The following is a 15,310-nucleotide window of genomic DNA, read 5'->3' as shown; positions in this document are numbered from 1 at the left end:
AACTCTCTTATAAAAACAGAGTTAACGCACCATTTTAGATATGATTTCACTCCTATTTGAAAGTTCACTATTCATTCTTCCTCACTCACTTGAGCATTGGAGTGCTAATCTTACATGATGGTTTCACCCACCGTATAGAAATCTAGCTTCATCACATCGCAACAATCATTTATATCCTGTTGATCATCATTTTGTTCTTGAACATAATACGTGTATGCGCGGGCCTGTCCATCAACTATGTTAAATTCAAATGCCTGCATAAGAAAATACTTGACACGTGAAATGAGCCAAATCAGCAATAATACAGGAGCCTTGTAATTACTCCCCTAAAAGGGTGACCTGGTAATTTCAAGACTCTGCCTTTTTATATTGTCCCCGCAGTAATTTCTTCAATGGTAGCAAGTGTTGCATGAAAATTTCCAATTACTTTAAGGGCAAGTCACATGTTAAGAGATTAAATCTATAAATATTGTCTTAAATATTGTACATTTAATTCTTCAAAATTCTAAAAGTTGTTTTTCCGACCAGTATTAACTTGGGGTAGTTTCCCTCACAAGTAGAGCAACTGTTGTAGAAATTAAGTTCTCAGCAGAGACGGTGTAAGATTTCCGACCAGTATTAATGCGATTTTTTTATAATTGAGCTCTGTACAGTTGAGTTTTTGCCAACCAATAAAAGATTATTGTTTGTTTTACATAATACTTTGCATGCACTTACTCCTGCAATAGTGAGGGAATCCCATAGAACTGGTTATCACTCATACATACTAACAAATTGTGCACCATCCAAATTTCTCAAAGAAGAATACAAGTTGGCAAGAAGCACATATGGTGCAAAATCATGTTAGTCTAGTTGATAGAGTGGCTCATCTTCTCTTTTTGCTGAGCTCAAGTTAGCATGATTATAACACAGCCTCCCATAATATATAATGACTTCTAATTCATGAAACTACTCTATTCGGCTCGGCCTCAAAAAGACGACGATGCATGAAACTACAGTTTAGTAATCAGTCAATGAGTTGGATTACCACCGATAATCAAAGTGTTGTCGGGTCATTAACCATCTTCAAGGAGTTAAAGAAATTAAGAGCAGTGAAATGACCGTTACTAGCTTGGAGGTAGTTTGAATCCACAACTAGAACTCCTGTTGTTGTAATTCATGAGGTCTTGTAGAATTGATTTTATCTACAGAGTGCTTTGCACATCATACTTGAACTCGCTCCTGCTATAACCAGGGTCCTTATGTATTTGGTTATCACTCATCAAATCTCTAACAACTTGTGCATCATCCCATCTTCCCATAGAAGAATACATGTTGGCAAGAAGCACATAAGGCGCAGAATTTCGTGGGTCCAGTCGATAGAGTTCCTCAGCTGCTCTTTTTGCTAAGCTCAAGTTACCATGAACACGGCATGAGCTTAATACAACCTCCCATACAATTGTGTCATCTTTATACGGCATGGTATCTAGAATGACTTCTACTTCATGAAACCTCCCTGCTCGTCCCAGACAATCTATGATGCATGTATAATGATCCAACTTTGGCACCACTTCGAATTTTTGTAGCATTGCGTTGAATATTTCAACCCCTTCATCGACCAATGCTGAGTGGCTACAAGCAGTTAAAACAGCAATAAATGTAATATCATCAGGTTTTTCGCCACATGAAATCATCTCCTTATAAAGGCATACAGCCTCGTGACCGTATCCATTCTGTGCATAACCGTGTATCATTTCATTCCAAGTAACAATATTTTTACTTGGCATCATATCAAAATAACATCTGGCTGCAACTACATCCCCACATTTACAATACATTTCTGCAAGAGAACTCCCCACAAATACATTATCTACATAACCATCTTTTATGATCTGAGCATGGACTTGTTGTCCTTGAAACAAAGACGAAAGCTTCGCACAAGAGCTAGCTATGGTAGCAAAAGAAAACTCAGAAGGAAAGAAACCAAATTGTCTCATCTGCTTAAAAAAAGCCAAAGCATCTTGTTCAAGAGAATTGGTTGAGAACCCTGCTATCATTGAGTTCCAACAAACAACATCTTGTTCAGAAAGTTTACTGAAGACATGCTTAGACAACTCCATTTTCCCACATTTTGAGTACACATTAATAAGGCTACTGGCAACATACACATCATCATAAAATCCAAGCTTCTGGGAAACTGCGTGAGCCTGTTTCCCAGCCTCAAGAAGTCCCAATTCAGCACATGAACTGAGAATAATAGCCAAAGTTGTCCTATCAGGGTGCTGCCACTGAAACTGCATCTTTCTAAACAGTTCAACTGCCTCTCCATGATCTGCACTCTGGTTATAGCCAGAAAGTATGGCATTCCATGAAATCAAACTCGGGCACGACATACAGTCAAATATTTGACGCCCAATTTTAACATCCCCAGATTTAACACACGCTGTCAACATATTAATATAAGTAACATCATCTGGTTCATATCCACAACACTGCATCCTCTGAAAACACTCAACCGCTTTCTCACTATCGCATTTGTTCCCATACCCAGATATCATTATATTCCAAGAAACAACATTATGCTTATCCAAATTAACAAAAACATTTTCAGCACCATCCATATCCCCGGTTTTAGCATACATATCAAGCAAAGAATTGCACAAATGAAGGTCTCTCTCAAACCCAACTTTAATCGCGAGAGTATGAATCTGTTTTCCTTGTGCATTAGTCGAAAAACCACGACCATCATCATCACATACATCAAAAGATACTCCTTTCACACAAATACCCAAGATGGTAGACAAGGAAACCGAATCAACACGAATCCCTTTTCTCAACATGAGTCTAAACAACTCCAAAGCTTCCACCACTTGATTTGTTTGCGATAACCCACCCATAATTGTAGTAAAAGTAACCTCATTAGGTTCAGGAATATCCTCAAAAACACGAAAAGCATCCACATTTAAGCCACACTTAGAATACATACTCAAAAGAGCATTAACCACATAAATATTACTATCAAGACCAATTTTAACCACAAACCCATGATTCCTTCTACCACAATTTGCATCTAACAAACCACCACAAGCACTAAAAACAGTAGCAAACGTTATATGAGAAGGCTTAACAGAGTCATGTACCATCATTGAATCATAAGTATCAAGTGCCTGTCTTTCATATCCATTTCGAACCATGCTTGTGATTATAGTGTTCAACGACACCGTGTTTCTTTCTGGCATTTGAAGGAATAAACGACAGGCGTTTTGCAAATTGTTGGATTTGCAATAAGCGGACAAGATGGCGTTATAGGAGAAGATGTTTTTATGGGGAATTTTGTCGAACACGTGGTGTGCGGAAGTGATGTCATTGCACTTGGAATATAGTTCGATGAGGTGGTTGGAGAGAAAAGTGTCGGAGAAAAGGATTAAGCGGAAGATTCGAGCGTGGATGATTTTGGCGGATGATAAAGATTTGTTGGTTATGCAAGATTGCAGTAGGTTCAACAAATTCAAACTCTTGACTTCCATCAAAAATCACAACACCTTCCAAAGAAAATTATCTTAATAGAGATAATAAGCCAACATAAGGTTATCTATAACTATAGAGAAATGATAACTATAGAGAAATGATATATGTACACCATAATTTGACATCTACACCGTAAATAGATACAGTATGCTATACATTTTTATTACTCCCTCCGGTCTCAATTATAAGCAAACATTTAATTTTTAGATTCATTCAACAATCAATGTATTTAGTCTAATAATAGACTAAATACATTGATTGTTGAATGAATCTAAAAATTAAATTTTTGCTTATAAATGAGACCAGAGGGAGTATTTTATTATTTTCTATGCATTGAAAGCTGGGCAATACTTAAGTTGACATATACAGTTATGGTGTACATAGGAGAAAAAAAATCCAAATAACCATATTTAATAATTTATTTACACCAAAAACCATCTTTTCGGAAAAATTACCTGTATGATCAGGTTTCAGAGGTGGTCTCCACATAGGAGCCACCTCAGGTGGCGCCAATGACCAAAACTCCCTAACCTATGCGCCACCCAGGGTGGCATCAATGTACATTTTTTCATTTTTAGCCACCTAGGGTGGCGCCTATGTACATATATATATATATATATTTTTTTATTTTTTGTTTTTTTTTTAAAGAATATTTTTTACCGCGAAAAATGGATCAGAGTCACCACCAATATATTTATCCCATAAGGGAAAGGAATACCAGGAAACCTAACTCGAATAAGAACAAGGTCTTTCGACCAGAGAACAGGGTACGGGAGTCAGTTACGCAAGGGGAAGGTGCTAGCACCCCTCACGCCCATCGTACTCGATGGTATCCACCTATGTTTGTTTCTATCTAAAGGGGGTATCTAATATCTAAACCTAAATGCGAAATGAATGCAAAAGAAAATACGGGGAAAAGAAGGAATTATTTACAAGTGTGCTCGCTTAGGCCCCGCGACCCAATGCCTACGTATCCCTTACAAGGAATCAGAGCGACCGTAGTTCGGCTCTATATTTTCTATGTTTTTGTGTTTTTTAGGTGAACAGAGGTTAAAGTCGCACTCCACGATGCTCGACCTTTGGAGACTTATACGCCTAGTTCTGGAATGGATTCAACATGTTCTTAAGAATGCCACAAGGGCGAGAGATAGAAGAGAGTTTGAGCGTTTCGAGGAAATCCCTAAAGCAAGGGAAACTCGAGTTACTCTATGGTTTGTGTTTTTTAGAATTTGGGAACTTACGCCTGAATGGAACCCTAAAGCAAGGGAGATCCAAGCACTCGAACATTCCCTAAAGCAAGGGATGTTCAAGCTTCCATTCCCTTTTTTAAAATTTTCACTTTGTTTATTAATGTTTTAAGTGTTTTCTTTGTATTTTTTAGAGGGATTTTATTTCAAGTATTTATTAGATGGATTAAAGTTGAAAAGAAAAAAAAAAAAAAGAAAGAGGGGGACTAACCTATATTTCTAAACTTAGTGTTATTCTAATTCTAATTTAAGATCTAAACTAAAATCTAAAGGGAATTAACTAAAAAGAGGGTTGTTTAAACACCTAAGGGCATTTTTGGTATTTCACAAATATAGAAAATATTCACAAAAAGAGAGGATTAAAATCTAAACTAACCATGAGAGTATCCACAAGCAATTTTATATTTTTATCATGTTTAGAACTATTTATAAAAATTAAAACCAAAAGACTATTTATTTTTATTATTATCAACCAATCAACAATTAAGAGAAAAAAGCAAAAACAACAATTAAAAAAACTAAACAAAAAAGATTATTTACTCCACAAAATCTAATTGGTTAAAACATGTTTTTATCCCAGCAAAAAATCAATTAATGCAAAAAGAATAAAAGAAAAAGAAAAAATTTATATTTCCATTACCAACATGGGGGGTGAATTAGCAAAAGGCAAATGAAGTGAAATCTTGTTATATGGCGCATGGGCCCAGAATCTGGTGGTGCAAGAAGGAATTCGCAAGGCCCATGTAAATCGCAACCCAACACCACCATTTCACCATTCCACTTTATTATCAGCATGCATTTTATTTTTTTTATTATATGGTTTTTTTTTGTACTTAAACGTGACATGCAGAGATATAAACATGACTCAATTGGTCAAATGAGTTTTAAGTATAGTAGGACAAAAATGACGACCAGAGCCAACCATAAAATGACACGTAAGCATCCAATCAATTGCAAGTAAAATAAAAAGAAAAACTGCGTCCAAGAAAATGGGAGAAGCTTACCAATAGCCATGTGCCACGCGAGCAAACCCTAGAACTAAATGAAAGTGAACTCAGATGCCGGAGCTACGCTCCGGTCATCTTCTCCGATCAATACCTTCGCCGGAAGCAACTCAAACCGCCCAGAAATCCATAAATCTGCCACTGTTCCACTCGGATTTTCGTGCTGAGCACGAATCCGATGCTTGTTTTCATCAACTCTCCCTCTAACGTATTAACCGTGGTCAAGAGTAAAACCCTAGATCTAAGAAACTTGACCAGAACATTCCACAACGGCATCCAAACAAACCTTAGGCCATATACATCCTAATGGTGCATTCTAAGCATACAAACACAAACTGTTTCATCTGAACTGAAATCATACAAAATCAACATATAATTATGCACCGGATTTGCATACAAAAGCCTATGAACTAAGCAAACCTCTCAATAGTATTCAGAAAGCCTTTAAAGATTTACCTGATGAGGTTTTTGCGTTTATCAACACAAGAAAAGAATCCGCCACACAAATTTTCAGAGTTGAGATACCTCTTTATTCTCACCTCGATTCAGGGGAGAAAACCGGACTTCACTGATTCTTTGGAGTGGTGATGTTGAGGCTTGATCTTTGAAGTTCTTGCTGAAACGGAAAGATGATGATGATGCTCGTGTGTAACTAACTCCTCCTTCGAAAAGCCATGGAGAAAGAGTGAGACTGAAGACGGTTCATGGAGGTTTTGTGGTGGTGATGATGATGGTTGAGATGGTTAAAGCATGAGGTTGACGGTGGTTGTGAAGAGTTTGTTACACGGTGGTTATGAAACGGTTAGGGTGGTTATGGTGGTTGTTCATTGTTCAAGGTGAGAGGGAAGAGAGAAGAGAGGAGAGTGTGAAAACTGAGAAAAGAAAAAATGAATCGTGTCTGTGGTATATTTGTGAAGTGTTTGGTTTATATATGGTTGGTGTGGGTGCCTGAGTGTTATGATGAGTGCAAGTGTAGAGGAACCTTTGTGTGCCTTTCACGTGTGCATGGGATTGCATGACAATTATAGTAGTGGATGTGCATGAATATCATGGTGAGTTGCAATGTAGACAATTATTTTTTAACAGCTACTTTGTGAACAAGCATGGAGCATTCGAGCAAGCCTTTATATGCTTTTTGCATGCAGCATGGGCGTGGCTTTAATGGGCTACACTGAGGGTGTGAAATGCAGCTGACCTGAATTCTCGTGCCAACTAAACACTTGAGACACTCACTTTGTTGGCTTCATACCTCACCCTATATTTAATGGATGGTCATGAAACTAGTACCATATGAAAGAAGGAACGGAATAGAAGAGATTGACATTGGATTTGAATCAAGTAGATCCCCACGCTTCCTTATAATTGGCCTTGAAAATGGCACGTTACCTGTTCGATCAATTGCTTGCACGTGACCTGGATTTATGCCCATGCTCTTGGCCGTATGTAACTTGGCACGGTCATGACTTTGGACTCTTGTATCTTACTCTAAACTCAATCAAATTCCATGATTACTGTCTTGTTGGGTAGAAGACATATAGAAGAAGAGATTGATGCAGAGTTTGAACCTGTAGGGCTTTTGTAGTGATCTCAAGTTAGCTTCCAATGTTGCATACCACGTGTTTGTGGGAATGCTTGCGTGTGATCTGGCACATGACTTGGATTATGGCTTGTGATCAATGATGATTTGCAAATTTCCAATGAACATATCTCTTGATTCAAACCTCAGTTGGAGAAATGTCCAACTACAATGTTGTTCACCCCCATGAGATGAACAACATTGATGTTGACACTCTTATGAAATGATGCCCAATGCCACGTGTAAATGTGCCCTAAAGTCAGCTAATCCATCAATCTTAAAACTTCAAATTTTTTCTAAGTATAGAACATAAATCCAGTGTGTTTCTTCCAACTTTCTATCCTTTTATCTCTCTAACCAAGCCTTGAATGAGAAAACTTCCAACTAGAGAATTGTAGTATGCCATGATCTGAGTATTTTTGCTTTTGAACTCAACTAAAAATAATGCCTTGAGCCATACAAAATCTGGGCCTGAAGTGAGCTATTCACCTATTCTCAAAAACTCTCAAAATATTCTAAGTTACAAAACTTCCCTTTTATGGAATTTTCCAAATTTAACCAACTTTCCATTTTGGGCAACTTTGAATATTTCTTGATTTTTATTATTTCTTTGACTTTCTTTGACCGATTTTCCCACAAAAAATCAACATTTGATAGTTGACTTTGACTTTGACCAAAAAGTCAACATTTCCTGATTTTTCTGATTTCAGATGAATTTCCCGATTAATCCGCTTTTGACCCGATTCTCAATCCATTTTCAACCAACTCAGCTTCAGTGAGTGATATTTCTTCAAGACAACCACATTTTCACATCCACAATCATTTCCTGATTAAATCTTGACCAAAAAAGTCAACAGGGTTGGCTTTGGTCAGAAAACCCTAATTTGACGATCTTGATGAATCTGAAGCCTGTATCATTTAATATGAACCCTGTCTTGGAGAGAGTGAAATCCTGATCTTTAGGGGAACTTCCATGAGAATAGTATTGTGCAGTCAAGTCCTCAATCTTTCTCTTTTGCTCACAGATACCCCACACATTGAACCTCTTTTTTCACCAGTTTTCTTAGATAGTGACAGTGATATGGATGAATGCCTTGGATGAATGGCCTATATGGAGTATGTGTATGAATGTGATATGAAAGCCAATCAGGAATAAATAAATGGGCAAATTTTGGGGTGCAACAGCTGCCCCTATTCAATCTTCTTGAACCTGAATGTACAAACGTCTTGAGTTTCGGACATTTAAGGTGTAAGTGGATTGAATACTCGAAAGTACCATCAAAATTTGCATTCTGCGGTAAATCAAAGAGTATTGAATAGTATCAAAGGTGGGCCAGACAAGTTGCTAACCTTAGTTAGACTTCGAAAAAATTGCTATCCTTAGATAGACTTTGAAAAGAAGACACCACCGTAGCGTGACTCCACAAGGAAGAACCATCCTTAGACGACTCAACCAACTTGCTAACCTTAGTTAGACTTTGAAAAGAAGACACAACCGTAGCGTGACTCCACAAGGAGGAACCATCCTTAGACGACTCAACCAAAATGCTAACCTTAGTTAGACTTTGAAAAGAAGACACAACCGTAGCGTGACTCCACAAGGAGGAACCATCCTTAGACGACTCAACCAAAATGCTAACCTTAGTTAGACTTTGAAAAGAAGACACAACCGTAGCGTGACTCCACAAGGAGGAACCATCCTTAGACGACTCAACCAAAATGCTAACCTTAGTTAGACTTTGAAAAGAAGACACAACCGTAGCGTGACTCCACAAGGAGGAACCATCCTTAGATGACTCAACCAACTTGCTAACCTTAGTTAGACTTTGAAAAGAAGGTGCTAACCTTAGTTAGACTTTAGAAAAAGGAAGTGCTAACCTTAGTTAGACTTTAGAAAAAGGAGGTGCTAACCTTAGTTAGACTTTATTGAACACGGCAAGTGGAAAACTGACCAAAGAAACATGATCTTAATGAGGACTAACTTTGTATTCAATCCACCTTGGAGGAGGAAGACAAGACTTCTTCTGGGAATATATTATCTTGTGCCCTTAGAGCACACACAAACTGGCTTATGCATTGATGCATGTTTGAATTTTTCTTTAGCGTAATGCTCCATTTTCATGGAAATGCTACGCGTTTGAGGATGCAGTGTGAATGCAATGATTACTATATGCAGAGATCATGAGGGCCCTTTAGAGAATATCCCATTGACTTGTCGATCGAGCTTCGTCTCTGTCCTCGGGAGAGGTAAACACCAGGGAGAATCCCCTTTGTGTTAAGAACTCTGTGGGGGTGCCAATAGACATTGGACTTTAACTTGCAAGATGTACTTCTTCGTTGACTTGAAGAACGACTTCTGACTTCTCACCATGTGCCATGACTTAGAGAATTCTCAACTTGAGGATTTTTGACATGAGGAGATTCCCTCGATTCACCATGTTGAGGACGAGAAATCCGGATAAGGGAATATTTGAGTGGAACAACTCCGAGGAGAAATAAACTCCTATACTTGGGGAGAGAATGAATTCTCAGGAGAAATAAACTCCTATGCTTGGGGAGAGACTTTTCTAGGAGAAATAAACTCCCATGCTCGGGGAGAGACTTTTCTAGGAGAAATAAACTCCCATGCTCGGGGAATGACTTGTTGGGGAAAAGCATTATGATGCCTATCAACTTCATGATTATCAACTGCATTTTACAAGTGAATGATGGTTCCTTCCTTACACACCAATTACTTGAGAAAATCTGCCCCAACATATTCATACATTTGAAATATTCTTTTTCTTGATCCACGGATCCTTGAAGAGGTTTTTCGAATCTCGACGTAATTGCCCCAGATTGAGTGAGTTTGAGAGATTCCTCGACGTCACTACTTCAGATTGATTGAAATCAAGAGAGAGATTCCTCGACTTGATTAACCCAGATTGATCGAGTTTGAGATGTCAAACCTTGATTTGCTTGCCCCAGATAGGCTGAACTCACGAGAGAGATTCCTCGCCGTGACTGCCCCTGACTATGTACATCTCATCAGAATCCTCGAGTTTTACTTCCCTTAAGATCCCACAAATCGTGGAGGTAACTTTACCACACTCAATAGAGTATTCAAAAACCTTCAGGGTAATCAATCAAAGAAGGTATCGATTGATTATGCTCAATGGAGTCTTCAGGCAACATGCCCCTTAACGATCGGACAACGAGGGAATCAAACTGCATATGCTCAACGGAGTATTCAGACTTCTCTCCTCAGGGTAACCAATCAAAGAAAGTATCAACTGATTATGCTCACTGGAGTCTTCAGACAACACGCACCTTGATATCAATTTCTGAAATGATTTCTTTTTATTCTAAGGAGTTCTCAAGTCCTTTTACTTTGACATGATCAAGCTCTTTACAGATTCTCATCATGGAAACTTTCTTGATGTTTAAGCAAATGTTTTGTATACAAAAGAATGTTAATTCTAAGAATGATAATTCTAATGCAAAGCCTATGCTAGTCTTGAAGTTTAAAACTTTTTATGCAATGAGGTGGCCACCTCTTGTGAATGAAATGATAAAGCGAGCATACGATACCAACATATACGTGTTACGCTTCATTGGGAGTCAGTAAACACTATCTCATGGGAGTGCGTCTTCGAAATAAACCCTACTTCAATTAGGACTTTTAAGGGTTGTGACTTGGTCGGGTTCATGGTTTTCAGAAACAAAGGATTTTTTAGGCTCGAAATTATTTGGTGCCCACCCCCTTCATGATGTTCTCCACTCCTACATTCAATTAACTCAACATGAATGTTCATCCCTCACAAGGAATTTTAAGATGGTTGAGGAATCAATGAGGTTTTCCTTTCGGACATGGCAGTCGCTCACCTTTTATTCTTCTGATTCATTGTCACACGACCTTGTTTTGCTTTATTTTCACCATCATTTTTCTTTTTATTGCTATATTTTTGCATCATTTTCTTTCTTTTCATATTTTTTTCATATATATATTTTTTCTTTCTTTCTTTTTTAACAAGTCGTGTGACCTCGCATTGTCTTTGATTCGTTGGTAGTGATTACGACTGCCTCATTCCATGATAGATGAAGGACTACCATTGTGGTATCGTCATCTTTTGTCCTCTTGGTAAGTGAAGGATGACCATTACGGTTTTGACTTTCCTCAACCTTTTGAAGGATAACCATTGTTGTATCCTCAGATGCATGTCATTTGTGAGTTTTGAACACTTGATCAAGTTAAATGAACACTACCCTGCCCCAGGGTTAAAATTAAAGGTTTTTTTTTTCAGAAAGGAAACTCCTACTTCAAGGCTCAAAGGGGTTTAACGAGGGTCTACCTCCCTTATATCTCCGGTGTTTAGGGATTTGAAACAATGCCTGTACATCCTCAGTAGGGTTTTATTCAAAAACACACAATTAGGGATTTTGCATTTTTTTTTCATCATTCTCCCTCCGCTCTTTGCCTAAGCAAGTGATCAATAAAAGTTGGTATCGTAATGCCAAAAACATTTTTATGAGTGAAAACGAATGGATTACTTCAAGACAAACATAAACAATGCATTATGATTTTCATTCAGAAATTAACAAATTTTTATATGCTAGCAATGTTTAAACAAACAATGAAATGTTACCAATGAGAATGCAATAAAGAACTAAATGAATGCCCTTGTTGAGGAGACTTGACTCCGTATGGGCTTATTGTTCTCGAATGCCTTTTGCAGTTTTGATACCCCATTGAGACTTCAATATAAGCATAAACCTCTTGGAGTGAATGTGATCGTTCTGAAATCCACGAGGACTTGAATTCTTACTTTGAATGTCCTACCACCTTCAGTTGAATGGTTAGGTGCCCCCAGCATGGTAGCCACTTAGAATTATCATATGTTCCTTCCACATCCTTTAGATTACTTCCCAGAAGAATATTCCAACAAAGGCGTACAAGAGTGGTGCATTTTTTCTTTACTTTAGGGATTCGAGCAATGCAAATGATGCAATACTCAAGATAGACAATGTCTTGCTTATCCCTCGGTCGGGAGCCCCAAATATAGATGCTAGAACAGTAATCACCATCATAAATGGAAGAAGCTAGTATGATCATCAAACTCAGGAGAGCTATAAGTGGTAAGGAAGACCCATAATGCCAACTGAAATACCAACCATCAGGGATATAACTGAGCACAAGGCACTTGCATTACATCGTTATGTTTCCCATATTCTTTTTATCTCTGTTGACAAGCAAAGGGTTCTGAGAAGAAAATTCCAAGAAGAGATGACACATGATATGAAGTAACAACTTGAAAATGAGAAATGCCTTTGTAGAACACTCTTGATTACCGCATGGCAAAAGATTCTGAAAAAGTTGCACAAAAATTTGGTAGCGCATTAGGGATTCGAGCAATGCGAATGGTACATTGCTCAAGATAGACAATGTCTTGCTTATCCCTCGATCGGGAGCCCCACGCAATTCCCACATGTGTACAAGTGATGATTACCACTTTGGCTTGCATGTCCAAACTAATCAGAGATAGAATAAATGACCTTTGCAGCTCTTGACATCAAGCACTAGGCACAATCCAACAATGTCTAAATCAAGGGAGTCACAATCTTTTATGGCTTTCAACCTTTTCTCCAATAGATGGAACCTTTTTCATTTTCAATAATCTGAAACTCGAAGACTTCAATGATGTGAATTCTCCCTACCAAGGATAGGAATCTCAACAGTACTTCAGACATTCTGATTCGTAAGAACTTTCCCTGAGGTGAAGTTAACTGCATTTGGCCTTTGACGAACCTCTCTCAACTCTTCTTGTCTAAGAGAAAAACTTGAATAGCCTCCATACATTGATTCATGTCAATCCTCATTTCTATTCTCATCTCAATCACATACTCACGGAGTTATTCTAATACCAACTTTCGAGCACATAACGGTGAGAAGTCAACTTGTTGCTGAAGTCAGAATCTGAGTAGAAAGGGCCCTCATAAACTTCTGAGAGAACTATGAAATGCATGATAATATGAATGCATGTTTCATTTCTAAGGGATCCTAGAGCCTTTTCACATTTTTGTTTTTATTCTCCTTTTTTTTGCATATAGTATCTTTTCTTTTTTTTCTTTTCTTTTTTTGTACTTTTTTCGTTTCCTCTTTTTTTTTTGGAAGTAGACTTTAGAATCCCCCACAAATGAAGTGGATAAAGTAATGATGTTATGCAATGCCAAGTGGTGAGTCTGAACGTCTCGCAAATCTGGATATCTGAATTATACTGATCTTTCTGAATGATGCAGGATCAAAATTCTGGCTTCAGATTGCAATATAGAAATCCGGGTATGATGAAGGCTAGTATCCTGTCCCACCCCAAACTCACGGGTATGAATTCTAGACACGGACAGGTGGTCCCTAATGGTCACTAGGGTCTACAGTTCCCATGGGGTACAAAGTGTTTGAGGCAGCAAGGGTGCCAGACACAGTGTTCCATGAAAGAACCTCGCCCAGTTGTGGTACCCCATGTTGAACTCGATCGTAGCAAGGGCCACGGGAGTCAACATGAGCATCCACGCTAATCCTATGTGTCACTGGCCTGGGTAGTGGGCCTTTTACCTCACAAAAACCCCCACCTGCAAAACAGAACAGAAGACCCCAAGGAACACAAAATATAATCCATATGCATGATGTGCAAGCAGAAATAAAACATGATATGCAAGCAGAAAATAAACATGCAAACATATATACAAGATATAGACATAAAACAAATAAACACCCAAAAAAACAAACAAAGGCTAGGATCGACTCGCTAAGGATGGACCAGCACAGGTCTATCAACGTCCCCAGCAGAGTCGCCAGCTGTCGCTACCGCGAAAAATGGATCAGAGTCACCACCAATATATTTATCCCATAAGGGAAAGGAATACCAGGAAACCTAACTTGAATAAGAACAAGGTCTTTCGACCAGAGAACAGGGCACGGGAGTCGGTTACGCAAGGGGAAGGTGCTAGCACCCCTCACGCCCATCGTACTCGATGGTATCCACCTATGTTTGTTTCTATCTAAAGGGGGTATCTAATATCTAAACCTAAATGCGAAATGAATGCAAAAGAAAATACGGGGAAAAGAAGGAATTATTTACAAGTGTGCTCGCTTAGGCCCCGCGACCCAATGCCTACGTATCCCTTACAAGGAATCAGAGCGACCGTAGTTCGGCTCTATATTTTCTATGTTTTTGTGTTTTTTAGGTGAACAGAGGTTAAAGTCGCACTCCACGATGCTCGACCTTTGGAGACTTATACGCCTAGTTCTGGAATGGATTCAACATGTTCTTAAGAATGCCACAAGGGCGAGAGATAGAAGAGAGTTTGAGCGTTTCGAGGAAATCCCTAAAGCAAGGGAAACTCGAGTTACTCTATGGTTTGTGTTTTTTAGAATTTGGGAACTTACGCCTGAATGGAACCCTAAAGCAAGGGAGATCCAAGCACTCGAACATTCCCTAAAGCAAGGGATGTTCAAGCTTCCATTCCCTTTTTTAAAATTTTCACTTTGTTTATTAATGTTTTAAGTGTTTTCTTTGTATTTTTTTAGAGGGATTTTATTTCAAGTATTTATTAGATGGATTAAAGTTGAAAAGAAAAAAAAAAAAAAAAAGGAGGGGGACTAACCTATATTTCTAAACTTAGTGTTATTCTAATTCTAATTTAAGATCTAAACTAAAATCTAAAGGGAATTAACTAAAAAGAGGGTTGTTTAAACACCTAAGGGCATTTTTGGTATTTCACAAATATAGAAAATATTCACAAAAAGAGAGGATTAAAATCTAAACTAACCATGAGAGTATCCACAAGCAATTTTATATTTTTATCATGTTTAGAACTATTTTTAAAAATTAAAACCAAAAGACTATTTATTTTTATTATTATCAACCAATCAACAATTAAGAGAAAAAAGCAAAAACAACAATTAAAAAAACTAAACAAAAAAGATTATTTACTCCACA

General features: G+C 38.0%; 1 protein-coding gene across 1 annotated transcript; it reads right to left on the bottom strand.

The window, feature by feature from the left end:
- LOC131652512 (pentatricopeptide repeat-containing protein At4g20770) lies at nucleotides 1-3,567 on the bottom strand. The gene has a single exon (XM_058922374.1). It carries the CDS (start codon nucleotides 3,504-3,506, stop codon nucleotides 1,185-1,187), a length of 2,322 nt encoding a protein of 773 aa, XP_058778357.1. The 5' UTR covers nucleotides 3,507-3,567; the 3' UTR covers nucleotides 1-1,184.
- Nucleotides 3,568-15,310: the final 11,743 nt, after the last annotated feature.

The sequence above is a fragment of the Vicia villosa genome, linkage group LG2 (genome assembly GCF_029867415.1).
Source record: "Vicia villosa cultivar HV-30 ecotype Madison, WI linkage group LG2, Vvil1.0, whole genome shotgun sequence".
In the NCBI taxonomy this organism is placed as follows: Eukaryota; Viridiplantae; Streptophyta; class Magnoliopsida; order Fabales; family Fabaceae; genus Vicia; species Vicia villosa.
Note: the sequence above shows the minus strand (reverse complement) of the source record. Positions and strands in the feature narration are given on the sequence as shown.

Bases quoted from the DNA above. Each gene is read 5' to 3' on its own strand.
- LOC131652512 (XM_058922374.1), bottom strand. From the start codon at position 3,506: ATGGAAGTCAAGAGTTTGAATTTGTTGAACCTACTGCAATCTTGCATA.